The following is a 27,722-nucleotide window of genomic DNA, read 5'->3' as shown; positions in this document are numbered from 1 at the left end:
GAAGAACTAATTTCTTATTTTTTTTATGGCTCAGCAGGTTGTGGAAAATTTGAAGGTTTGAAATTGAAAGTGACCCATTAAAGTATTTTATTTATCTAAAAGAGTGCGTCAACAATAACCTAAAAAATGTTTTTATTAACACAACATGTTTAGAAGAGCAGTAGGAATCGTAAAGTACGCTTATAAAATCGGTCAACTATTGAAAAAGAGAAACCTAACAGGTGAAAAACGGGACACGGAATAAAAGATATGGTCTTGAAAATTAGTTCCAAATTTAAATTAAGCTTTGTGACTTAGATGTTTTTGGCTATTTTTCTATCGCGTTCAGCTACTTTTTTTTTGAAAACTCACTTGCTATCGATAACCAGAAGAAAAAACAGGTGGGGTGACACTGTTTTTTGAGTTTAGCACGCTGCACGTTTGTTTTGATTTTATTGGTGCAGAAAAACGCTTTTGAAATGGCTAAAACCAAACGCAACGTGAGGGCCAAGGCGAAGAGTGTGGTGGGGGCAGCCAAGCAGAGGGCTCAGGATATGCAGGCGAAGCTTCGGCAGGATAAGCTTCTCCACAAAACACTCACGCCCAAAAAGATGACCACCAAAAAGGAAAAGACCGAGGCGAAACACAAGAAGCTTCTCAAACGCTTTGCCGAATCGCGAAAGGAACGCAAGGAGGAGCAGGCTCGCAAGAATCGCGAGAAGACCAAGGTCGTTGGAGACTTGAAACCCCTACGTGACGCCCTGCCCTCCCTACAGGACATCTACAATCTGGTGAAAACCAAGCAAAAGGATTCTGTCGAACAAGCTGCTCTCACCGAGCCGGAAGTCCCTCTGAGTGCCAACGAAAAGATCCGGAAAAAACGTAACGACATAGTTAACCGCGTCAAGTCTTTCGAAAAACTCATCAAGGACAAGAACTTTAAAAAGAATCCCCGCGAAGTAGTTGCCAGCCATGTGCGCAACAAATATCTTGCAATGGAAGAAGACGACGATGAATAGAGCCTAAACTCCCTATTTAATAATTTTACACTTAAGCCTTACTCTTAAAGCAATACAGATGTATTTAACATTATGTGACTGTGAATAGATGACAATAATTCTTCACTGAATGCCTCAAACCACAAACCAAAATCATCGAAATTAAACCTTTAACCAAAAACTTTGTCTTGCATTTGCATAAACAGAGAACAGAATTTAACCAATTCCAATATCCCTTTTGGCTACTTTGCCTTTTCCATCCCCAAGAAGTTCACCCGAGTTTTATTTATTAAGAAGTATCTTTATTGTATATGCATTAGGTATAGTTATCATTTAACGATGCATATAAATATTACATGTACGAATGTAAGTTCAAAGCATTAAATCGTAAGAGGGTCAACAGAACGAGGATTAGACAAGATTTGAATGTGAGGACTCTAGTTCTTGTTTTTTTAGTTTGGTTGTTTTTGCATTAGGCCCGGGGGTTCGAGTTTCAACTTGGTGTTGTTCTTCTTACAGTGAAAACGGAGCCGTGGACTCGAGGTCCTTGCGTCCGGACAGTTAATCTACAGCTATTTAATGGTTATTATCGATATTATCGGGTTAGCGGGGTTGGCTCCTTCCTGTGAGATCATTTTAACGTTAGTCAAACACATCGGCCGTCTTGTCTTGTCCACCAATCGCTTCCATTGCGCCGCCAGCACTAACAGCTTAACTAACCGAAAGTGGGCTCGTGGTTTCAGTTACATTTACATTTATAGAAAATATAAGTCAACTATATCTAGATTTTGCACATTCAAGAGTTTGAAACAACAAACTTAAGCTAAATTGAAAATGTTTATCCGCTGCTTGTCGAACGTGTTTACTTGTTCAGCAGAAACATGAGCAGCCTGCAAGGAAAGACTGCCATTAGATGTGATTTCCAGCAGGCGATTGAGGGTTACTCACCGGAAGTTTATGCCTTTGTTGGCCAGCATGCGGTTGCATTCACTCGATCCACTGCCGCCGACGCCATCTGGCAATGGCAAAACATAATACTCACTCTCGGTGCTCTGTGGGGAAAGAATGGTTATCGATCGGGCACAGAATCCTATAAACAATATGATCGACTTACCGTCTCAGTAAACTCGTGTTTGTAGATCTGCGTGGAGACTTTCATGTCCGAGAACGGACCCTTCAGCGCAAAGAAGTGTATGCTCATGGGCGTGCTGGTCTTGGTCTTCAGGATCAGCTGGTAGGTGATGGTGCGCTCGTTCGACTGGTGCGGATCGCGCTGGCTGTTGTTGATTCGCGCCTTCACCACCCACTGCTGGTTGAAGGCCGAGAAGCGGGCCGTCTCGTAGAAGAGCTTGTGCACGTACTCGTCCGTCCGGTAGGGTTTCATCTGGAGATCTGAAGGTGCAAGGGGTTAAAGAGATGTTCTCCCAAGTAAGATAATAATCTACAGTTTAAACCACCCACATTTGGGAATTAGTTATATGGCTCACAATGAACACAGACTACTAATATCACTTTGCAATATCAATTAAAAGAAATTCAGTAGCCCTGAGCTCTCTCACCATTAAATATAATCTTCTCATAGCTCAGCAAGTCAATCAGGGTGTTAAACATCTTCTTTTCCTCCTTGATCATCACATCGTGGGCCTCCAGGGCGGCCATCACCTCGTATCCGGACTTCTGGGGATGCAAGCAGTTGCGCTCGTGCTCGGTAGCTGTGGGTTTAATGGGTCTTTAGTAGTATACGGGTAATTAGTTGCGTTTGAGGAGGCGAACTCACTCTCATGGAAGGGTCCGCGCCACTGGCAGCCAATGCGATGATATTTGCACTTGGTGGGCCGCTCCTGGCACTCGTGTTGTTCATGGCGTTCGAGTGATTTGTAAGGGAACTCCTTGTTGCAGAACTGTTGATAAAGGTTATTTAATTAGAAATTCATTCAAATGGTGATATTGAAGAGTCCACCTGGCAATCGCTGGGCAGTTCACTAGCGGCCTTCTCCACGGCCAAGTTACGCGAAGCCGTGCTCTTCGAGATTTCCACGCGGCAATTAGGACAAGTAGCAATTTGGTCGCGCAGGCTGAAGAGAAGATAATATTGTAAAGGGTTTAAAATAGCTAAGTAGCAAACTTCAATATATTAGCATCCATATGAGATTCTTATTTTGGGTTTAGAGTGGGTTCATACCGTCCATCCGCCAGAAGATGCGTGAAACAGGCGGCGCACATCAAGTGACCCATTTGACACTGAAAACAAAAAGAGTGGAGAGAAAGGGAAACGCCATTTTAGTAATTTCACAACTAGTTTCTATCGTAAGCAGATAGAGATCGAAAACTAAAACAAAAGTGGAATGAAAATTAACCTGCAATTAAAGAAAAAAGAAGAAAAGTTTTCTATTAGTCAAAATACGGCCTTGTTGCAAAGAGCTTGTATGTTTTTATGGGTGTGTGGGGTGTTTTGTTTCTGGGTGTTCGAATGAATGAATCTATTTGGAGATACCTTTGAGGTGAGGAAGATGGTGGGGCATGGATTTCTTGGCAGGAGGTGATCTAAGGTGGAGTCTGGAAATGTTTAGCTTTGAGGCTCCGGTTGTGTTTTTTTTTTGGTTGAAATAAAAACGCTATGTTGTAGTTTGGTTTTATTTTGCATTCTCAAGTTTGCACTCTCCTTTGCAAATTTATTGAATTCAATTCTTCGTTTCTTTTTAGGTTTATTTTTTTTCCGTTTTTGGATACATTTTTAGGGTTCAACTTTAATGCTATTAAGAAATCTGTTTATTATAGTTACAATCTTATGGTTTTCTTTTTTGCGTGTGCTTACAAATGTTTCAAAATCGAGATTATAGACTTAACTAAGATTAATCATTAGGAAAGTAATGGTTATCTAAGTAGGGCTACGGCAAATTTAAAATCATAAATAGTTGATAGATCTGGGTTAAATTTAGCGTTCTTTATCATACAAATTTGCTTTTTCTGTTTTTTTTTTTTTGGTTGAAAGCCAATTAAGACATAGTAGTGTGCGTTTCTCAATTGGTTTTCGGACATGAGTTGGTCAAGCAATTGATGAAAGGTCGGGATAGTGGACCGATAACGGCCATATAGAAGAAGTGGAAAACCCAGAAGTGAAATTCAAGACCCGCCGCTGCAAGAAACCTCCATTAAATCGCCGCATGCGTTTATTTACTACTCCGTTGTGCGGAATGCGGGCTGTTTCCCTCATTTTGGAATTTCTATATCTATTTTGGGAAATATTCAGCGCCGGAGGAGGCAACGATAGTCCGCCGGGACTATTTGTGGACAGACCCGCCTGTTCCGAGCGATAAGCAATGCTTCTCTTGTGTATCTTGTGCACGTAACAAAATTTTGATAATCGCGGGACAGTCTGGGAAACCTCAAGCAAGAAATGAAATAAATGTGCCTTTCACAGATATCATTTGTTTTATGTCTGGCGATATAAAACTCGAAGTAGAAAATTCAAAATTTCTTATTATATTTTGGGTCTGTGCTCAATTTGGGATCAGTATTCAGTCTGTCTTAAAATTTCTTTAGGTTAATTTTTTGCTTTTTTAGAAAAACTATTGATACCATTGGCCTTTGGGCTTTTAAACCACAATTTGTTCCTGTGTTCTTTGTGTATCTGCTAAATTATCTGAGTAACTGAATCTTTTCAAGTTGAATGAACCTGTGAAATCGTGTTCTTTGATTGGCAAATTTATGGCCTAGACTAACTGCGGCCAGCAGCTGCATACAATATGATTGTTTAATGAAGAATCCTCGGATTCACAAAGGAGTTTAACTCGTTTTTTCCAATAACAACAACATACAAAACAGAAAAACGCAGACACAACAAAACCAGCTGATAGTGTTATTGTAGATAGAGAGTGGATAGAGGAAGAGAACGCCAACAGCGTAGGTAAAGGAAAATAACAAAAAAGATCGACGACGACAAAAAACTCAGGTGTGTTTTCAGGTATACCTTTCCCCTACGAACAAACACACACCTACAAAGTGCGCTTAGAACCGGAAAACTGGTAAAACGAGTTTATACCAGATTACAGGTCCCTAAAACTGCCGTCAAGCTGATTCAACAAATTCATCAGCAACTTTTGTGTCATTGCATTTAAAAAAAAACAAATATGAGCAGTATATTAATTTTTTTCTAGTTGAAAATAGTGAAATTCTTGTTTAATTTTCCCCAGGGGCCCCACAACAGCTGATTTTGCCACGACTTGCGAGAGAGTGAGACAACACGAGAGCAAGGCAGTGGCAAAAGCAAAACAATAACAGAGAGCAAAAATCCCAGTGCGTGTGTGTGCGCAGTACATACATACAAACAGCCCATATAGAAGAGTGGAAATACAAAAAGAAAAACAATCGTGTTTTTAAGGTTCGTCAGGGATTCTTTAGCTAATTAATAGTTTGTACGGGTTTCTGCGAATTTCTGCCATTTTGCATGATTCATCTTTGTGTGCTCACGTTTTTGGGTTCCGAACGGTCTACTTTTTATTTCTGTGTGGGTCAGCAGATATTTTTCTTTAAACCGTAATACAAAACCATTTTCAATGACGCAGTTGCGGTTGCCTTGGCATGTGTTTGTTAGAAAAAGAGAGCAATGTCAACCTACACACACGCCTTACGTAAAAGATCCGTTAGTTCATAGGCGCAAGAAGGTGGTTAAAAGCCTATTTTTACTGATTGCATTTATATTTTTATTATTTATAGCAGGGCACCATATTACCGATTTAAATGAGCAAATCATGTTTTCAAATTATTTTTTGAAATTGTAAGCAGTTATACAAAGCCCCATTTCACCTACTGCAGCCCACGCCCGTGCCTAAGTTCTCAAGACATCTGTGTATTCGTCCATTAAATTCAATCAACGTCAGATGCAACAACAATGCAGACGCATTAATAAGTGTAAATTTTGAGGAATGCGGGAATTGGCCTCAAAAAAACCAAAAAATTTGAAGGGAGGGTAACTGGTAATATGCTGCTTAAAATAGGGCAACAAAATGGGGAAGACATAATACCACTTCTATGACGCAATACAGAAAATCTGCAGTAAATGTTACTGCGCAAAAGAGAGCGAGAAATAGATGGCGGAAGGGGGTTTTAATTCATAGTGTGAAATGCAACGGCTCAACTGGGGGGTTGTTTTCTAAAACGCAATAAAACTGCATTAGTTGCGAGAGAGTGCGAGAGAGTCAGCCTTCCTATGCTGCGAGGTGCGCCTGCACCCCTTCCCTATCCACTAACCCAATGTTTTCAAGGCAAATGCAAGAGATCCCCATTCAGCTAGCTGTCTCGCTCTCGCACAGCTGTTATGTGTGGTGGGGGCGAGAGAGAGGCAATTCACTCTTACAGCTGAGCTGCCACGAATTGTTTGTATACAGAATGGCCCACACACACACGCTCGCCCCTTTTCTTTTTGTTAGCTATTTTTTGTGTATTTCGATATTTCAAAGGTTCCGCTGCAATTACCCCACAACTCACCTGGTACATGGCTGTTTTGGGCAAATCCAGGCAGACGGCGCAGCACAGGGCATTGGAGATGCGGTGGGCCAGCTTTTCGTGCATCCCGGAGGCGGCTGCCGCACTGGAAAGCGAGCTGCTGCTAGGTGCCCCACCGTCCAGTAGCTGTTTCTTAGCCGGCGGCTCGCCGCCGCTCTGCGTGTCCAGCGGCACCCCCACCACACTGCCACCGCCCCCCGAGGAAGAGGCAGAGGCCGAGGAAGCAGAACTGGAGGTGGACGCCTGCATCACAACCTGGTTGTCGCCCAGAAGGGGCAAGGTCGAGGACGGCGGCTGTTGGACCGCCGAACTGGAGGACTCCACCGTCGACATGATTGGGAACTTCCTCGGAAGTATGTTTGTTTATTATGTTTTTCCTTGGCTCTCGCACACCCACACACTGATGACACACACACAAGAACACCCAGTTGCGCTCTCCCGCTCTCACACTCAATTCGTATGGCACTATTTAGCCACTTTCTCAACAGTCTATGTCTCCGTCTCCGCGACGTTTCCCCAGTGAGTTTTCGCCGAAAAATGAGTCTTGCCAGACGGTGTCAGACAGGGAAATGGCTCAGCATGATAGAATAACTGAAAGGTGGTCTCGTCGGGTCCGTCAGTTCATTAGTGAGCACTACTCTTAAGTGCGAATGAAACAGAAATAGAGTGTGTGGCCTTAGTCAATCACCCCACCACTGGTTTATATCTTTGAATGTAAGGCAAACTCGTCGGCTAGAGGCGCTTTTTTTTAACCTGTTAAACAGAACCTGAACTGCAACAAGTATCAAAAAATCAAATAAATAAATCAAAATAAATAAAAAAAAAGTATTAAACAATTTTGTCGATGCCAATAAATTTTGAATTTAGAATTTTTTTTTCCGCTAGAGGCGTTTTCATTTGGACAACGTTTTTCCAAACGGTTAAATTGTTTAACAAATCCGAGAGAGCCACCCGAACGTTAACGGACTACGCCCGAACGCTTTGAAAAGAGAAGAAGAGAGGGAGAGGGATGCAAAAGCATCGCTCTCAAAAACGATAGTATCGATTTTTTAAAACTGGTGTATTGCAGCCGATGTTTTTCACTTAGCCAATGCACCCTCCCGACCTAGCATATGCACCTTCCTAACCGTTTCAATTCGCTTTGTTAAAATAGTGGTTCGCAGCTTGGGTCGGTGTTCCGCTTACCCAGCAGCGGTGTCATTTCCGCTTTTTTTCCGTCAGATTTTGATTTTTTTTGAAGTCGGATTGCGGGAAAAATATGAAAACAGCGGGCAGCGGGAGTTCTGGGTTTTTTGAAAATTAAAAAGAAAAGTATTACTCCAATCCTTGAGTATTTTGGTACTTCCAACATCGATAAAATTGAACGTCTGTACAACGACATAACCCTGGTAGAGTGGGAAAATGTGGATGATGTGATACAAAGTTCTGGGCTGAAGTTCAGAAATAGCGGGATTCTGGCGGAAACTGCTGGACTCAGTCAAGTAAATTTATTTAAAACAAAAATTCGAAATAGCATAAGCGATCAAACGTTGAAATTAATTTACTTAAAATTTTAGGTGGGGGCTGCGTCGACACAATAAGTGCTGTTTCAACTACAATCTACCAACCAGCTGACCAGCTACAATTGAACAAAAGAATTTTTATCCAATCGATGATGCCCATAATATTGACGATATCTTAAATATACTATAATTCTTAGTTTTTGTACATTAACGTATATTATATAGTTTTCATAACTTTTCTTTCTCTGGTATTCCGCTTTTTTTCGATTCTGTTTTTCGTCCAGCTTTATTTGCTCAGAAAAAAATGACACCACTGTAAGCCAGACGCCACGATTTGGCCACTCGCAATGCGGTCACACTGCGAGCGGCAAACGAAAAACATGTAAGAATATTTGTTTTGTCTGTAAATTGTTTAAAATTAAAAAACACACAATGCAGAAAATGTCTGCTTGTTCAGTGCCTTGTGGTGTCGACGGAGAACCCAAAACCAGTGATTTTTCCCAAGAAAAAGCCACTTCTTTCTATCAGACATGTTGGTATCGTGTGTGTGGCGTTGTTTGTGTTTGTGTGAGTGTGCAACAGCGGCAGTAATTAAAAAACAACAAATAACAAATTAAAAAAACCTTATTTTTGGCATGGTTTACATAAACTACATATGTCTGTTCTTCATCTTTTTACCGGTATAACCAACCAAGATATTTGGCCAACATTGGGCAAATTGCGTCTTAAGGAAAAGGTGGTAGACAGGGCTTGATTTCTGCATTTGCTACACACAAACTAAAAAGCGTACAAAAACTTTGAAAACGCTTCGAAAATTGCATTTTTTACGTTAGTACATATGTGTATATATAAAAACAATAGATTGTTGATTGCTTCCATTAAAAAATATATTTTAATTTTTCTTTGCTCCTGTTCTTTACCTTTGCCTCCATCTTTTCATCCTTCCTCTCCTTCTCTTCCCCTTATCCCAGCCAGCTGTTTGTCGCGTTCCACAAATATGGCTGGAGTGTGGATGTTGTTGGGAGCTCGGGCTTCAACTTTTCTCTATGTGGAATTCAACCTGTGGCCAGCTGTTGGGTCCTGTTGAACTCCCCCCTGATATATAATTTATATACACATATATATGCCTGTGTGTATAACAACGCCAATTGCTAGGGCTTCTGCAAAAGGTAATGGCCTCTTGGTTACGTACAATAAAAGTAGTAAATATACCTTTGGTAAATGCCGCTAATGACCTATTACCCAAAAACTTTTGGTTCCAGTTAGCCTTATTATTCTTAAATACAAAAAAAAACCTTCCACACGTTTTCAAGGTGGCCTTACCATCTTTAAAATATTTAAATATCGTATTTAATATGTTCCATAGCACCATCTAATTTAAAATAAAATAAGGGAAAGCAGTAAGACTCATGTAACCCCTTAAACGCAGACATTTTTCACCACTCCTCCAACGCGATCCACACACAGTGTGTTGCACACACAGCTGGCCATTGTTGTTGTTTTTATTCGAGCTCCTGTTCACACACATTGATACATACATATACTACATATATATAATCACTCTGGGGTCGTTTGTGGACTCCATTTTGCTTGGCTGTTGGATCTTCTTTGCGTTTTCTTCATTCGTGCAGCGCCAATCGCGCGGTGTGTGTTGCGTTTTTCTTATTTGCAAAATCGTTAAGGAATGGTAATGAAAAGTACACATATGTATTTAAAAAGTTGTTATAGAAATACAACTTATGTGAAGCAGCCGCTGTCAATATGAAAAAAAACTTCTACCAAGTAAATCCATCAATTTACTTCACAATATGTTGGCTTAGGTTCGGTGTGTATGTCTTTCGGATTGTGTTAAATATAAAACTCTAAAAATATGGAAGTCCAAGTGCAAAAAGTGGGAAATGTAAAACAAATATGCGCGCAATTGTGTCTGTATATGTGTGAAAAAACGTCCCCTTACACCCACACACATACACTTTGGAAAATTAAACGAAAACCCAGCTCCTCGCCTGTCTTACTCATTCTTACTGTTGCTTTGGGGATTTCAGTTCTTCTGCCTTTTGGAAAATAAACAACAAATACATTTAGTTACCGTTATGTGGTTTTTTATAATATACTAAACTCGTTTCCCATTCCTTTTTCTTCACTTTTCAGTCGACGCGCCCTAATTGTTAATAATTTGCCCAAAAATGCATTTCAACAGTAAAAAACTTTCGTGAAAAACTGAAAAAAAAAAATAATTATAATCGAAACGTGAGATGTGAAAATGTGTAATGTGAAATTTAGCAGTTAAGCGCGGATTAAATGTATTATTTAAATTATTGTTTCAATGATTTCTATAAAAAAAAATTAAAAAACTAAAAAAAATCGAAAAAACAAACTAAAAAAAGGAAAAAAACAAGAAACATTTTTTTTAAACTAGTGCATACAATAATAACAAAAACAAAAACAAAGATTAACAGAACGGGAAAAGAAGGACCACAAGGAGCGAGAGAGTAAAAGGTGAAGGCGGGAGCGAGAGAGAAAAATGTCAACGTTCTTAAACAATTTCTTCCCGGCAGGTAAGCAAAAACAAAGTAAAGCAAATAAAATCAAACACAACAAACTCAGGGAACGTAAGAGAGGAAACACAGCTGGTAGCAGGGGCGTCGAAAAACCCGTTGTGCAGGGTAAAGGGAATACCCACTAACCTGTTGTGTATTTGAAAAACTACACTCATTACGCTCTTTTTCCGTTTTAAGTTAGTGCAGGACAATGAAATGATCTAAACCCCCCTTTCTGAATCCTTCTCTCGCCACTGATTGGGTGGCATTTAATTGAAAGTCACCTTTGGCATATTTCATAAGCGTTCTCACCGGGGTCATCCTGTAATTCAATTCTCTGCCGCTCTCGTTCGCTTTTCCGCTCCACTGGCGGCATGTAAATTGAATTTTCTTACCGAAGCGCATATTGTGATTATTGGCAATTACGTGGACGTGACCAAGGAACAAAGAAGGCGAGAGGGCGAAGGAATAAGGACGGGAAGGAGTACCCAGTGGGAATCTGGCTGTAATCAATCTATCCAGAACAATCTATCCGATTCGCTTTAATTACGTGCATTCCACGGTTCGATGCCATCGATTATTGTTTTCCTTTAGTGCCCTTTATTCCTGGAAACTCTCGGATACCCATTTTCTGCTCCTTGCAACCCTCTGGGATCAGGAACAAGTTCCACACTTTACATTCTCTTGCATTTTCTTTGTCCTGCGAAAGAGATGGCAATACAGAAGCCAAGGCAGGGAAACTCATACAGGTACGGCCGGAAAAACCACTTCCTCGGTTCCCTGCCCTTTGCCAAAACCAAAACCAAAACAATAAGACAATAAAGAAAGGCTCTCTTAAAGGGGCGCAGAACCCTGGGATACTCTTTCTACAGATAAGATTTACGATTGTTTCCTATTTGAAATGTAAGAATCTCCTAATATCTCCAAGATTTTCTTGATTGTTATCGATTTTATTTGAATGTGTCCAATCATAGATCTTAGGGCTTTCATAGAGAAACGATTAGGCGAATGATCGCTTCTTTTAGATTTTATAGCTGCAAATCGAACTCTAACTACTCGTTGAAAGGGTGCAAGCACTTGGAAAGCCTGGGAAAAGATACCGAAGAGGTAGTCGGCTGGGATGGATTGGATGGCTGCTCTCCTTAAACCCGTTTGCAGAACCGAAATTCAGCCCGATCAGCTCTTTGGTGGCGTCAAAACAAGAGAGAACCCAGAACTTGAACAATATCAACATCGTCAGCTCTTTCAGGCTGAGGCGAACGGCAGCTGACGGAAACGCATTGACTCCGGTGATATGATACGTCGATACGTGTACCAGGGCACAATGGAACAATAGGACGGTGATGGCGATGGCAACTTCTGGTGCAGCGATGTCTGTAGGTGCACTGGGTTACCTGTTGATGGCCCTACCACTCACTGCTCTGCCTCCTTTTTCTCTCTTCTGGCGCTGTCCGTTCTGGTCGAGTGCAATTGAGAACTGGTTTACCAGCCCGCTCCTTTTTCCCGCACTCGTCCCTCAACTGTTTTGATCGTCTTTTTGCGTAAGGCTCAGACGAAATTGAAGATCTTGAGCTCTGGACTCTAATTTTCTTGCTTGTATAGAATGTACAAATGTAGTTGTTTCCTGCCCAAAAGTTGATTCTTAAATTTCATATTGGCAAAGCTGTTACAGCCTCCCAATAACATTTTAATGGAAAACGTATTGAAAAATTGAGAATATGTCCTCGAATACCATCTATTCAATAATAAACATCAAACGTTGAATAAACCTAATGGCTGACAGTTAGGGGTATTAAAGAGTATTACCTCATGATTTGTAGCCATAATTTTCGCCATTTTTGTGAGCCTTTCGTGCCGTTAGAACGTTTGGTTGGCAGTGGAAATCGGGCGAGCAACTGGTTCTGTGTATATGGTCAGCTTTAATGGGGTCTTCAGACCAGCTGTTGGCCAGCTCTTTCATTTCTCCGAGTCTCAATCGCCCAACATTCAATTTGGGCCTTTGTTTATGGCCCATAAAACAGCGAGCAACAAAAGGAAAGCGCCGTTTGTTTGTCGGTGGAACGCTGTGCAAATATTTTCGCTCAACTTTATTGACGCACCAACTAAAAGCCTCCCGAAAGTGCCACCCCCCTGTTTCCCTCCTACCGCCACTCGTTTCATCTCAACAAAAACCCAGAGACGAGCTTAATTTTATTTCTATCAACTTTTTATTGTCTAACGATTCGTGAAAGGTTTTTGCTTTTGTTCTTCCGCTTTTTACTATGCGACAAGTGCACGAAACATGAAAATTGTATCGGAAAAAGAAGGGAAAATGTGCCAGAGTCTGGAAAACTACAAAAACAAATAACTATCGATTGATTATACTCTATTCTGTTGTCTGCCAGCAGGGGGAAGCTCCTCTGTCCTTTTTGTTTACAAATTTTGACGGAAATTGCCTGCAAATAACTTTTTCATCAGCATTTCTTCGATGTATTTCTTTGTTTATGTCGCTAAATTTAGTTATTCCATTTTAAGGGGTCTGGAGAATGGCGTTTGCATGCTTTCATTGTTTACCAAGTTTATTTTTATTTGTTCAGCTTCTCTCTTACAACTGACTCATTTCATGTGTCATTGATTTTAACAATGCTATCAACTCAGGATGATCAAAACTGTTGGTATTCAAATGTAGTTATCTGTAGTTAGGATTTCAGTAGTTACATTACGTTTAGATAAGTTACGATAGCCAACAGGAAATCTTTTCTTGATTAGTGTTGTAATTGGTTATTCATTTTCGGAATTATCGCGATTTAGGAGTGAAAATTCCCAGCTCATCGCAGTCGCCTCTTTTGTTTTGTGACCCATAATTTAATTATCGCGTTGCAAGCGACATTGCAGACAAGTTGACGTCGCTAATGTGCCAGACTTGTCACTTTTTTTTTGTTATTGCAACAGTTTTTGCACTAGTTTTTTTTGTATAGCTTGTCGTTGGTTTTCAATTCCCCGCCAAATTCCAAGGCGAAGCGCAAGAAAGTATGCAACACATTCCTTCGTTGGCACGCACCAGTCTTCTGAATATTTTCGCTCTTCGCCTTTCCTTTTGGCAAGTGGCTAATAATGACACTAGCATTGTGTTTCCCACGTCTTTCTTCGCCTTTCTCCACACGCCCCCTTTCGGCCTTGCCATCTCTTTGGCTATTTAATTTCGCATTCGCTTCTTGCCTTGCCAAATATCACATTGCGCCCTTGGGCCACAATGCTGCGCACACACGCATTACTCATACGACGGGGTGGTTTCCGCCACATTTCCCATTTCGCATTTTCCTGCCATTATAGAGGGATGTGTCCCTAGAATATCTCGTAAATACGCCGCTGGGCCCGTGCCCACAGTCTAGTGGCCATAAAGCAATTTGGCCAAGTGCGTGGCACGGACACGCGCCGCACAATATGGCCATCTCGCAGTGGAGGACCGAATGTCGGCCCGTTTTATTGCCCTTGGTCGGTGTCATTATCTTCAGTTCCACGCCGGTCGTCTGCACGGATTTCCGGTGTGTTTCATGCAAATGGAGGGGAATCATAAGGAACAAGTGGCCCACGTAGATCTTAACTTTTCTCTACTCTTTCATATGGAGATGGATCAATTTAATCCAGACTTATACATAACAAATAATACAGGAATAAGAATATAACCAATTAAATGAAATGCTGATAATTTTCAAATTCAATTAATTTTAAATAGGAACAGATTGTTAGTTAATCTACACATTGGTTATCGCTGAGTCGTGTTTGCCCTCCTCCACTTTTCCAATTGGCATTATCACAAATTTTCAGCCTCTTCTGACAACACTCAGAATTATCTGGGGTGCCGGGTGCCTCCAAAACTGTATTATCACGCGCTCTTGTCTTTTGCCTTTTGCTGTTTTGTTTCGCTTCGTTGGGGATTTCGTTTCGTTTTTTTCTGTTTGTTTTTGCTGTTCTCGCATTGTTGCGCTTGGCTGTTTGCTTTTGCACTTTGCTTCGTGTTTTTGTGTCGAGAGGTGTTTGCTTTTTATTTTTTCTCGCGTGTCTCTCTAAATCTCAGTTCTCGCTCTGCTCACTTTGTCTGTGTTTTTGTTAGTCATTCCTTGGCAACGGTCGCGAGCGTTAGCAAACGGCGGGTTTCTCGAAAGGCCAGTTAACCCACGACCCCTTTTTTCGACACCTACGCCAGTGTCTTTGGAATTATCATATGCGAATTTGTGAGTGCTTCGGTGCGTATGTGTGTGGTGTGGAGGTCTTAACGGTTAACGCGCTGGAAAAGTGGAGCGATAAAGAAAAAAAAGTGGAGAATCGGAATATTATGCGTGACATGTGTTAACCCCCCAAGGTAGAGTTTTTCTGCTTCTGCCGTCAATCACACTAGGTCATCAATCAAGTGGTGGCTCTAAAACTGAAACACATACAAAAAAAAAGGGGCTGAAAAAATTTCATTATTTTGTCTGCCAGCTTCCGTATCTTTATGCGTAAATTAAAAACAAAGGATGGAAACATAACATTTCAATGGTATCAACGCCTTCGAAAGTTCTTTTTAGTTTCACGAAAGCATTAAAACAGCTAATTTAGTGTCCACTTCCTGCCGGAGAAGATTGAGTTTAAGCTATTTTTCTATTTGAAAGTCGACTTCCTGTCTAACGGAAGTATTTTTAACCGCGTAACAAGCTTTGAATTAAAACGTAACTTATCAGACAATAAATGATATTCACTTAACTTCGATTAAAAGAATATATTGCTTTACCTTAAACCTGTTTTGAATTAGTTTCGAGCTTCCCCAACCAAATTAGTTGGAAGTTGGACTGTGTCGTTCTCCCAGTCTGCATATCATTTTGCGGCTCGCTTCACATTTACAACTTCCGCTACTGGTGTCACCCCCCAAGTAATCCCCTCCCCCGTTCATCCCGTCCAACTTTTTTCTTTGTCAACTCGATGGCCGCGTTTCGAAAATTTAAAACTTCACGCTGTCGAAATCGCATGCATACGAAAATGAATACGAACGGCGAATAAATAAATAAAAAAGCGAGTAGGCTTAATTTCATGTGTACATATTTACACACAATTTACATTTCGGACGTTTTCGTTTTCGCTGCGGCTTTCGCAATTGTTTTGTTGCCCAGTGTTATGTTAAGTTTGCGGAGATATATCTAGTTGATATGATCTACCCCCTAAACCCCTCGACTTGACCTCCCCCGCTTGAAGCTCAGCTGCACAGCTGTTCGGCTCAAGCGTCTATGATTGAAAGCAGCTGTTGTTGCTCAGCGAAAAATTGGGTCAAACTGTTGCTGTTTCTGTTGCCGTGTTGCTACTGCCGCTTGGCGTTGCTGTTGCTGTTGCTTTTGCTTTTTTGCCGCTGGCAGTAAACCAACCAAACTTGTCTGTTGGCCAAGACGAAAAAAATAAAACAGCTCAGCTCGCAGCTCTCTGAGGTTAGCTCTGCCCGATATCAAGCTCAGATTGCGATCAGCAGTAAAAACGATTGACAAGCGGTTTACGGTTCTGTTGGCCAAGTTTAGTGACGCGGCCAAGAGAACAGAAGCCGCGCAGAAGAACAATCTCGATGGATGGGTTCTCTCCAATGGAATATTTATAAGGCCGTCAGAGGGAGAAACTGGTGGGAAAATGTTGGAACAGTTTAATTTCAATTTAAGGAAATTTTACTTGCAAGCATAAATACACGAAGCGTTAGAAACATCATCAAACAAATCAGTGATTAAATGGAATATTGTAACATTAATCTAATTACTTACTCCTGAGCTTGTTGGCCAAGTTCTTTGACGGACCCCTAACTTCTCTTATCTATTTCAGAAAGCATCAGTCTTATAGGCTTCCAATTTGAAACCATTGGGGTTGAATGACTCTTATCGTTTTAGTTTAAATGTCTCTTTGCCAGAGGATCGCGTTATTGGCATTGGGGCTCCTTAATATAAGTTTTTATCAGTTTCTTATGATCTCAAACAGGAAATCAATTAACATGTGCTTGAAGTTACCAATTCGTATACCTTATAGCTACATACCTCAGTGTTTGTGGATAGACCAGAGTGTGTTAGCGTTTGACTGCGGTTGGACTGATAATGAAGCCAAAGCCTTGGCTATAAATATTTCATTATAATGTACTTACAAATGTGTGCGAGTGAATTATTATTACACCGACAGCTTTGCATGCCATAAAGCGATGGCCACGTGTGTGCGTGCCCCCCCTCGTCCCGCTCTTCCAACTATCCCCCTTTGGATGTGAACTTATCAGATGATCGCTTACAGCCCCTTGAACGCCCCACTCTCATAATTAGAATCCGCAAAATACTCGTTTCGGCGTTGGGCAAACACATGATTGCACAGAAAAAAATATTCATAATCGCAGGGTTAGTTTCTTTTAAAACTCGAGATAAACAAAAATGTTAAAATGGAGTAGAGTTTAACTAGATAAAACTTATTTCTTATTATTATTATTTTTAAGAATGTTAAGTCAGAGATCTGGCTATTTTTCTCGCTGCATGATCATAATGCAGTTTTCTCTGATCAAGAGTTTTAAGGGTCATTGGAACCGAGGCTGGGCGCTTCTCAAACTGTAAGCACTTGGTTGCTGTGAGAGAAATAAACAAACAAACAACGCCAATGGGTTTTCATTGTTCTTACTGTTGCGCGTGTGCCTGCAGAGCTTGATCTTTCCCATTACAGTGAAGCCAAAGTAACTGAAACTACCACTATTGGAAACCTATGATTATTTATGCGAAAGTAGCGAATAGGATTAATAGAGCCAAGTTCAATTTTGGTGGAAGACCGACCTCTAGAATTAAAACGATTAAAAAATTAAGAATTAAAACGATTAAAAAATTAAGGTAAATAATTTCGGGGATAAGCATCAGTTTTAAAGTTAATGAAGATTCAGGTTAGAAGATGCCAATGCCAAAACAGCAACAACTACTGCAGCTGCGGCCACATATTTACAGTTAATCGGGCGGACAAGCGAGCAGGCCCCACACCACCACACGCCCACTTTGTCTTTGCCGCTCGTCTGTCATCGTCACACAGTTTGAGACGCACTATGGGAGCAACTTGCTTCGCTCTCGCTCACTCCTGCTTTTGGCTTGGCCCCCAAACGCTCACTATCTCTCTCTCTTCTCTACCAAGGAACAGTAGGACAAATTGGCGTTGGCAGTGAATAAAAAAAAAAAAAAAAAAATTCCGCTTAAAGAAAAACACTTTGTATTTTCAATCGACTGCAGAAGATGTTCTTATCAAAGACAAAATTTGCATTCAGATTTTGTTTTACTTTGACCACTGTGCGCAGTCGTTTGCTGCCGCGTTTCCCCAAGCAAAAAAGCGGCTGGGGCTTTCAGTTTAGAGAACGCAGCGCTGTCGCTCGGTTCGTGGAGCGATCGATGGTCCGCCGATTTGAACCGATACGATCCGATCCGATGTGTTATTCCACCGCTTGCATATTCATTACACTTACGCCGACCGAAGGCAAAAACACTGCGACAATTACGCGGCTCTCCCTTCTGAATAATCGCAACAAAGTGCGCGCTTGGCGGTAAACGGTGAACGGTAAAGGGTGGACACCGCTCCACCGCTCTGCCACATCTACATATTCACCGTACGTGACGTAACAGCGCACTTTTTGTTATTGTTTGGCCTGCTACCCAAACGTGGGACTGCCCATATACATATATAGATAAAGATATATAGCCGAGCGTATATATCTGAGTGTGGCGTTTTCATGAACGCGTTCGTGATCTTTGAAGCAAAACAAAGCTAAAGCTGTCCATTTCGCCGCGAAACGCAGCATAAGGCAACGGCCCAATAATCATCGGTTTTCTATGTGTACCCACGTATATAGCGGAGCACCGAACTTGCTCACGTAAACCCTAAAATATAGACATTGCTATATAGTGTTTCTGTCGACGTCATGCCAACAAACAACCAGTGGCTAGCGATTTATGTAAAGTAAAGACAACTTTGGTTCTGGCCATGTTCAAGTAAGTTTCTGCCTGTCAAACAGTGAACAACACCTGATTGTGGCTCCCAAACTGTTGCGCCCGCCTTAACAGGTTATCGCCCCCTTTCCGCTCCCGCTCCCTAATTAATCCGTCCAGTGCACAAAGTATGAATAAATAAAAGCACACATAATAATTATCATTAACATAGGCATTCAATTAAATTGCCTCGCGTTTTGTTCGCTCGTGTGTTTGTTTTCCAATTCGAAGTCAAATAAATAAAATCGGCATACGAATTATTGCTTATATGGCTACAGCGTCATCAACAGCAACCATAATCTCGCATTTTGTAAACATAATTTGCGTTTTCGAATTCTTGGTACCCTTCAATAGAAACATTCAATTTAAAAGTTCTCACAGAAAACAACTAATTATCGGTACGTTTTTTTTACTTTTAAACTTGATCTTGAAGTGAAATTTGCTCTAAAACAAAGCTTAAAACGTTTGTTTTTTGGAAACTGAATTTTTACATATAAAAAAAGGCGATAAGGTTTATAAAATTCCATTTGGATTATTTGGAAGTACATATTATAAATATAATTTAAAATGTAGATTACAACCTTATATACATGGATTTTTAAAACTGAATGGAAAAAACGCACCTCGAGATAAGTTATTGTTAATTTGATATGTAAAGAAAAAACCCCAATTTGGCCTATGGGGATTAAGTCAATAAATATATTCTCGACTGTCGTCTGCCCCCGAATTTGCACGAATTCCGAACACAACCTGCTCCATATAAATATAAAAAGTTTTACGTATTCGTGTATAGGCTATATAGCGAATTCAAGGCCAATATCACTTGTTTTCTCTTCGTACATTGGCAAGAGGCATTGGCCCCGTACCCCGAATCAAATGTTTTGCTTTTGAAATTGAATTTTTCACTTTCGGTTTGGCAGAGCAAAGTCACTTGCATTCGAATCGAGTACGAGTACGAGTGTGCTTAGCATTAGCATTGATTCAACACTCGAATATCCGGTGGAGAAGGCGTTCGAAATTCAGAGAACTTTTGGGCAAATCGAGAACACAGCATAGGAACGCCGATTAGTCATGACGCCGCTGCTTCCGAGTCGTCTACATAGGAGGAAGGTATAGTGATTTAACACCTGAGCAACCTGAGCAACCTCAGCGCTCATCTACTATACAGCCCATCCGTTCCGACAACAACATATACTCAGCTGTATTATCTTTTTAAATGTGCGAATTGCTAAACTCTAAGTTTGGCGGCACTGTTGTTTACCGCACAAATTGCGTCTTGGCTTTTATTTGCTTCGACCTGGAGCCTCGAAAACAAAAAGCGGGAGAAGCAGCAGCAGAAGCAGAACAGCAATATATTGCGCACACTCCAAAAATGTTGGGGCCTACGCGTTATCGTCGTATCGATAACCATGGAAAATAACAAGGAACATAACAAAAAAGAATTTCACTGTGGGAAACGGGGTGCGGAGTGCGGAGTGCGGAATAGTTTGATGGGGTAGGCTTATCGCCCAAACACACAGCCAGCCCATCCAATTCCTGTTGATGTTTGTTTAATTGATTTCTAATCAATTATCGTGTGTAACGCAGCTCTTAATATAACCCCCCCTCTCTTTGCTCCCATTCCAGATACGGCTGCTATGGATCCAATTTTCTTCTCGCCAACGAATGGTATACCGTCAGAAAGTAAACTCGCTACTTATATGGTAAGTTAGTGCCTCCCCTCTCCTCCCTCCACAAACCTTTTATCACAGTTCCCCCGAAAGCCAAGCACAAAAGCAAGGCGATAACAGTTTTGGGGAGGACTATTTTGACACCCCAACAAAAGCCACCCACTGAAAACAGCTGTTGGCCCCCAATTTAACAGCTGGCCACGTTTGCTCAAGTATTTTTAATTATGCTTTATTTGTTTTCACTCAATTTACTCGAACCATTTCAATTTCAACGCTCAGTCGCACATAATATACACTTGACCGACTTTTTCGGTTTTTTATTTTTGGGTCCACTGACACACAAAGTGCCATATAAGTCGAATACGAACGTTAAATATCAATTTGCGTTTATGCATGGATTTTTTATTGCATACGATTTTTGCGAGCTAAACAGTTCGGAAATTATTAGCAATTAAACGTTAATGTGGTAGTCGCATAATTGCTATGCAAGTAAACTAATGGAAAAATACACGGAATTTAATGGCATTAAAGGCGTGCATTCAATTGTAGAATTCAAATAATAAATTTCACATAAATTTCCTACTGATCTGGATAATGAATATATGCGGCTGAACAGTTTCTTTAATTCTTAGTAAAGCACATTTAGTAGATGACGCTGTAGCTAATTTTAATGGGCACTGCAATGTCTGATATTTCAAGTTGTGGACTTTCGATAAGATAATGGGTGCATAGACGGGACAAGCACTCTTTTTGCAGAGGAAGTATCTGTAGCAGACTGTACACAAACGGGAAACTTAAAATGATTTAAGCAAAATCTTTTAACTTTGATTTGATTGCTTCTTCTTAACCACATCTATAATTCCTTTAATTCCTGTTATCCCAATAAGACTTGCTCTACTATCTTTAATTTTTGATCCCCCAGTAAAACTGAATATCTCACTACTCTCTTTTTGTATTTCTCTGAACTTCTATCTATCCGTCTACTCCGATCCGATCTCCGATCTCAGAATCGACAGAATGTCGCCACATCGAGCGGTTATGGGCTGAATAACGGGTTCTCACTACTTAACTTGGACTCGCCCCTGAATAAAAAGTCCCAGGTAAAGCCGTAATCATCTGGTTCCCTTCCCCATGTCTTTGTGGCCCCCAAAAAGTGCGTTAGACGTGTAAATGTTTCAGTAGAGGTTTATCTTATCCCATTAGTGTAGTAGTTAGTGAATATACCATCCTATCCCACAGAATGTGTACAAATGTCCCACTGTGTGTTACTTACAGGGTTGGTTCTTGGGTTCGGCAAGATATTGTACAATGCAGGATATACTGATACTCTTTCATGAATAAATGAATGTTGTATTAATGTCTGGTGCTCGAATAAGTTTACATTTAAGAAAATAGCACCAGATTTCATGCACTTCATGGCAGTTAAAATGAGTTAGGTCTGCATGGAATATCCTTGCCGAAATCAAGCAAATCAAAGATCAAAAGAGTGATTCACTAACGATTTACTAACAAAAAGTTCTCGATCGATTCCCAAAGGTCACGCCGCAGTCGCCCGAGTTCATTCCAACGCGCTTAAACTCGAACCCCAACTTCTACGCACCATATCACAACGCGCCCATCCAACTGAGTAATGGGCTCAACGGCGTCAATGGGTTAACGTCAGCAGTGGCAGCCGCAGCTCCCTCCTCCTCCACGACATCGGTGTCCGCCTCGGTGACCATCAGCAAGTCGGGCAACGGCGGAGCCTCCATGCTCTCGCTGCAGAAGTCCGCCTCCATCTCCACAGTCACCATCGCACAACAGCAGCAGCAGCAGCAGCACCCACAGAAGCAGCAGCAGCAGCAGCACCCGCCCTCGGTGGGCGGTGGAGCGGTGTCCGCCGCCTCCGCCCCCATCGCGATTAGCGGAGCTCCGCCGAACCCCGCCGCCGCCCCCCTTCGTCAGCAGCCTGTCCGCCCAGACGCCGCTCAAGGGGAGGGGCGCCCTGCTGCGCCAGGAGTCGCCCACGACGGCCATGCTGGCGGGCGAGAAGTCCCCGCCCCACGGGATGACGCCCCACGGAGCCTCGCCCATTCCCACATCGCTGCCCACCAGCGTCCACCAGGTGCGTTTTTTATCAGATCGATATTTTGCAGAGCTTCCTTGCTAATCACCGCTTAATTTCGCTCCTCAGGAGAACGTGGGCGGCACCATCTACTTCTACCCGACTGCCAACGCACAGAACAACCAGCCCGTCGGCAACTCCGTGCTGGTGGACAACTCGCACCCCGCTCACCATGGCGTGAGTTCGGTGGCGCCGATGAGCGGCGGGGTTCCGGCCAGCATGATGTACGCGGGGCACGTGTACCCGGGGCCCTCCTCCAACGTGGTCACCCTGCAGCCGAAGACGCAACTGGAGTCGGCCTTCTTCATGCCGGACGAGATGCGCTCCGAAATCCTTGCCCGCAACGAGATCTCCAACCTGATAATGGACGCAGCGGAGGCCGCGCAGCACGCCCTGCCGCTGGAGGTGGACAACTACCACGCGCTGTATCCGCTCGAGCCGCCGGCCCAGCCGATGCACGTCAAGCTCACGCTCCCCGCCAGCACCTACCGGGCCACGCACAACACGACGGGCTACAAGTACTGCCTGCGAAGGTTACACGGTGAGCAGTTGCATTCCCAAAGTTTTTTTCAAATAACTAACGTGACTTTATCTTTAGGTTTCCGCCTGCAGTCGACCAAGTGCATGACGCTGGTGGAGATGTGGAAGAAGCTGCAGCACACGAACGTGGTGCAACTGCGCGAGGTGTTCACGACGAAAGCATTTGGTGATAACTGTAAGTGGGGAGCGCTCTCTCGAGCCGTTGGGTAGAGCTATAGCCTATAGGTGTGTGCTTAATGCTGCCTCTGGGATTCGAGGACGATGTTAGACCGTGATAACAGATTCGCCAGGTGGTTTCCTTTGTGGGATTTCCCAAGTCACTTGCTTAAGGTTGCGATATGTCAACTTAGAATCTATGCGATAATGGTACTATTTATGGAAAAGCCACTTAGGACCACTTAATCTTAACTATGCAGAGCAAAATAAATAATAGATAACTCGGTAATCACTGATAAAGAGCGCGTTAACCTTGATTCCGATAAAATATAGTAGCTCTTGATAAGCAATACGGGATGTTTGGTTAGTTAAGGTGTAAGGAAAACCCTTTCCATATGAATAATGTTTTTTTGGGGCACCCACAGCTTTAGTATTAGTGTACGACTACTATCCCGGCTCACAAACTTTACTGGCCAAATACTTCACGCCGGCGCCAGAGACCAACGGGTACACTGATCCATTCCAAGGCGAGGCCCGCCCCTTCAGGTGAGTTCTCTATCTCCCGAGGAGGTCAAGTTGCCATCCACTAACAAGAATCCCCTGCAGTCATAAGAGCAACATGAATCGAACGAGCAACGGACAACTGCTGCCGGAGGCCACCATCTGGTCGATCATCATGCAGCTGACCGCCGGCCTGAAAGCCATCCACCACGCGGGTCTTGCCTGCAAGTAGGTGCTCCACATAATCCTTTTCGGGATGGAACTTACTGATCTGTTGTTTCAGGGTCCTGGATCCCACTAAGATCATAGTGACGGGCAAGCGGGTGCGGTTTAGCTCCTGCTGCATCTCGGACATCACGCAGTTCGACCCGAATGCGGCCAATCCCTTGGCCCTGGTTAACATGCACCAGCAGGTGAACTATTCCCTCATTCTCCCGCTTTATGGATAAATATTAAAACTACTTCTATGCCCTCAGGACGATCTGACTGCTCTGGGTCGCTTAGTATTAGCGCTGGCCTGCCGCTGCCTCCAGTCCGTGCAACGCGACAACGTCCAGTCGAGCATCGATATGGTTACGCGAAACTACTCCACCGATCTGCGAAACTTCATAGTGTAAGCAGACATAGCCTTGCATGCCTTTTTTACTGGCTAGTGGACTAACCACTCTGATCCGCAGTTACCTCTTCACCACGAACAACCGGCGCTCGGTGACCGACCTGATGCCCATGATCGGGGCCCGTTTCTACACGCAGCTGGACGCCCTGCAGAGCCAAATCGACATGCAGGAGGACGAGCTGGCAAAGGAGATGGAGAACGGACGCCTGTATCGCATTTTGGTCAAGCTGAACAGCATCAACGATCGGCCAGAGTAAGTGTGAGAGCCTCAGTCGGTTATCGATTCAAGGCTTCAAATTAAGGTGGATTAAAACTACTGATTTCCTTTCAGCTTCAATCTGGACTGCACATGGTCCGAGACTGGTGATAGATACATGTTGAAATTATTCCGTGATTTTTTGTTCCATTCCGTGACTGAGGATGGCCGGCCCTGGCTGGATCACGCACACATTGTACAATGCCTCAACAAGCTGGATGCAGGCTCCATAGAGCGCGTAAGTAAAGTCGGAAGTGCAGTAAAGTCGGCCGCAGCCACAGAGATTGCAACGAGCTAACCACTTGCTAACCGCTTGGCATTGCAGGTGCAACTTATGTCCCGCGACGAGCAATCGGTACTCATCGTCTCCTATGCTGAACTCAAGAATTGTCTGGAGAACGCTTTCTCCGAACTGATGTCAAGTGCGGCCAACTGAGCACCTCGGGCCAACTGAGACCCACAATGGGAAGCGGGAAACGGATCACGGATCCCGCTCACTGAAAACACGCGCAGCTCACTTAGCCACCCTCCGCATGACCACAAAGCGACTACGATTAAACGGATTAGCCTCTAAGCGAAACATTCATTACGACTAAGACATTTTGAGAACCGTAAACCGTAAACCGTAAACCGTAAAGTAAAGTACGAAGATGTTTATTGTTAAGCCAAGCCGAGAAAAGAAAACTAAAAAAACGAAAAAAGATGAAAACCGATATCCAATGTTATGTTAGCTCTTAACTAAATTTTAGGCATTTAAACTAAAGAATACAAAGAAGCAACCACAACCACAACAAATAAACCAACAACCACTTTTTGAAAACGAAATCTCTCCAAAAGAAAAACTCAAAAATCCAAAAAAACGCAAACAAACAAAAAGCAAGAAAAAACATACTTAAAAGCAACAAAATTTGAAAAATTTGTTAAAAAAAAACGCAAAAACACATAAAAAGGGAAAAAGAAATCAAGCGAAAGAGCCGAGAAAACATGGATCTATTTTTACAGAGCTAAGAGAGGATGAAAGTATTTATAAATATGTATTAAAAAATCGAAAGAAAAAAATTGTAAAATTTTGCAACAATAAATAACTGTAATGACAAAAATTGCAACAGTGCAGTGCAGCAAAATCGTTGAGCAACAACAAAAAAAGAAAGAAACCTTCAATGCAGAGTAGATGGATAAGGATTATGAGAAACGTAGAGAAAGTAAGAAAGCGAACAAGGAACCACATCAAATGTTTATAAAGCATGTCTGACAATTATCGCCTGCCTCTTCTCCCCTACAGCAAACGAAAACAAAAGCAAAAACAAAAAGAAAGTAAAAGTGTGGAAGAGAAGCTGGAAAGCCGCTGGAAAGTGGAGCAGAATGCAGAAGCGAAATAAATGCGCAGACGGGCAGAATGAGGACGACCGCGAAACGTTTTTATTTTTCAAACTGTGTATTTTTTATAGCAAAATATTTTAAAAAGAAAAACACAAATTTTCTAAATACAATTTAAAAGTTTACAAAAACAAAATGAAAACGAAATGAGATGTGAAACTATGTATTTGTAAAGAAAATGTAAATGTTGGTTCATGGAACATGCAAAGCGACGCACAGCGCGACTCTAGAAAGTAGCTCAACGAGATACTCAATCTAACTAAAACTGAAACAGAAACTGAAAATGAAAATGAGAAACTCTTAAAACTGTAACCGAAACGAAACCGAGACCGCAATTAAAATCGAAACGAAATTGTCTAGGCCAATAGCGTAATAGCGTGATACATCCATATTGAAATGCGCTCTCAAATGATCTAAGTGAAGCATAATGTGAATTGCCACGCACGCGCTGAACATCCGAGTACAATATTTTGCTAATGAAAGTCTGTCTCTAGTTGTAAAGCTCCTTCTTCCTCCCCGCTGTAATCCGTAATCCCATCCAGTCCGAAAGTCGCGTTGCGCCTGCGCGGCCGCATATCACCCAACCGAGAGAACGATGATTACTAAAGGCTTCAACTACTCCGCACCACCACCAAGTCACATGAAATGGAAAGCAAGGAACTTTTAAATACATATTAAGTACGGTTTGATTTCGAGACTCCCGAAAACTGCATATTGATATCATTTTTTGTTGCAACGAAAGAACGGCGGAAGGAATCAAATCTAAAGGATCCAATTTTATAGAGTCCGCTCGAAATTCCTCAAAGAAAATTTCCAATTTTGGCAATTTATCCTAAGTGTTATACAAGAGTACTAATAATTCAAATCAGTAGATGCTGCGGTTCGTTTACCAGCTTAGTGTGATTTATACTAATTTTGTACTTGTTGGCTACTCGATTTATTCAGATCAGACGGTTTATGCAATTTGGTTCTACTCAAGTTTTACAATATTTTTCTTGATTTTTTACACTTTTGTACTTTTATCTCTCTTTCTGTTCGTCAAGATTACTGTGTACTTTATTTTTAAATTATTGTGTACATCAACGTAAGACTAATTATTTAATTGAAACGAAAAACAAACTGTAAAAAACTTTTTGAAAAAACCAATAAAAAAATAATAAAATTTTTAAATGTAGCGAGTGTTTATTTATTGTACCTACTTCTGGATTTTAATATCCGTCTGTTTGTGGAATACTTATACAAGTTATAGATTTGGTCGCAATGAGTAACCTCCGCTAAGGTGGCAAAATATAAGAGGCATATATAAGGTGGAAATAAATAAGAGGCATATAAGAGTGGAGAAGGCAGGAAAATTGGGGACTTGCGCACTGCGAGCCGTGAAAACTCTCGATTTTCTCATCGCAGGGAGCATTTAAACAAAGCGCTCACAAAATCCATTTCAAGGGAGGGTTCACTTTCAGCCCAAGAGACGGCAACAGCTTTTTACAAAAAACGTTGCTCTCTGGTTATAATTCCCAACCCGGTCAAGCAGCGTCGGCATGGAGTAGCGGATGAGAATTGTGGTTCAGGCACTCTGGTTTCTCTTCAATTGTCGAATAAATCTTTCGCCTTTTACTAAAGATTTCCGTGGAGAGGAGCACTCTAATGAGTCTAAAATAATTTTTAGTAGTGCCCTGTCGCAAGACTGGGGCCATAAGGAATAAATGTGAGATAGTGAGAAGTGGAGTAAATCTGAGAAACTGGAATTATTTCTCTATAAGGAGTGGTGTTCCCTTAGTTGGTTTTCGGAGGAATTCGACTTTGTGGTTTTTTTTTGTTTTTTATTTTAACTACGTAATTACAACTCTATAATACAAATTTATTGTTAAAACTTGAAAATGTACAATTTTCTCTGTGCCAGTTTGTATTATTCAGATTGTGAATGAGATGGAGGCCTGGGGCGGGGCAAAGCGGCAGGGAACTCTGTGTTGTAGAGGAAACTGTTTTTGGACAAAAT

At 41.9% G+C, this 27,722-nt stretch overlaps 3 protein-coding genes and 1 non-coding gene across 4 annotated transcripts; 3 read left to right on the top strand and 1 right to left on the bottom strand.

Moving 5' to 3' along the window:
- The first annotated feature begins 122 nt into the window (after positions 1-122).
- Positions 123-1,158, top strand: LOC108099176 (protein FAM207A). Its single transcript, XM_017202537.2, has one exon. It carries the CDS (start codon positions 459-461, stop codon positions 996-998), a length of 540 nt encoding a protein of 179 aa, XP_017058026.1. The 5' UTR covers positions 123-458; the 3' UTR covers positions 999-1,158.
- Positions 1,159-1,257: 99 nt separating this feature from the next.
- Positions 1,258-7,038, bottom strand: LOC108099174 (cysteine and histidine-rich protein 1 homolog). Its single transcript, XM_017202535.2, has 8 exons — positions 6,465-7,038; positions 3,160-3,218; positions 2,938-3,052; positions 2,755-2,878; positions 2,537-2,689; positions 2,092-2,369; positions 1,926-2,029; positions 1,258-1,867 (listed from the first exon to the last, which is right to left on the bottom strand). Exons 1-8 carry the CDS (start codon positions 6,813-6,815, stop codon positions 1,840-1,842), a joined length of 1,212 nt encoding a protein of 403 aa, XP_017058024.1. The 5' UTR covers positions 6,816-7,038; the 3' UTR covers positions 1,258-1,839.
- Positions 7,039-9,587: 2,549 nt separating this feature from the next.
- On the top strand, positions 9,588-27,422 carry LOC108099083 (PAN2-PAN3 deadenylation complex subunit PAN3). The gene is given in 14 exon segments (XM_017202381.2): positions 9,588-10,542; positions 20,133-20,209; positions 21,184-21,276; positions 21,713-22,108; positions 22,110-22,280; positions 22,350-22,821; positions 22,879-22,995; positions 23,402-23,522; positions 23,583-23,705; positions 23,761-23,890; positions 23,954-24,090; positions 24,155-24,346; positions 24,425-24,587; positions 24,675-27,422. Coding segments are annotated over 14 exon segments (2,337 nt in total). The 5' UTR covers positions 9,588-10,508; the 3' UTR covers positions 24,786-27,422.
- LOC122319926 lies at positions 27,295-27,416 on the top strand. Its single transcript, XR_006245394.1, has one exon. It is a non-coding gene; the product is annotated as a U5 spliceosomal RNA (small nuclear RNA).
- Positions 27,423-27,722: the final 300 nt, after the last annotated feature.

Source organism: Drosophila ficusphila, unplaced genomic scaffold (assembly GCF_018152265.1).
Source record: "Drosophila ficusphila isolate 14025-0441.05 unplaced genomic scaffold, ASM1815226v1 contig_286, whole genome shotgun sequence".
NCBI classification, from domain to species: Eukaryota; Metazoa; Arthropoda; class Insecta; order Diptera; family Drosophilidae; genus Drosophila; species Drosophila ficusphila.
Note: the sequence above shows the minus strand (reverse complement) of the source record. Positions and strands in the feature narration are given on the sequence as shown.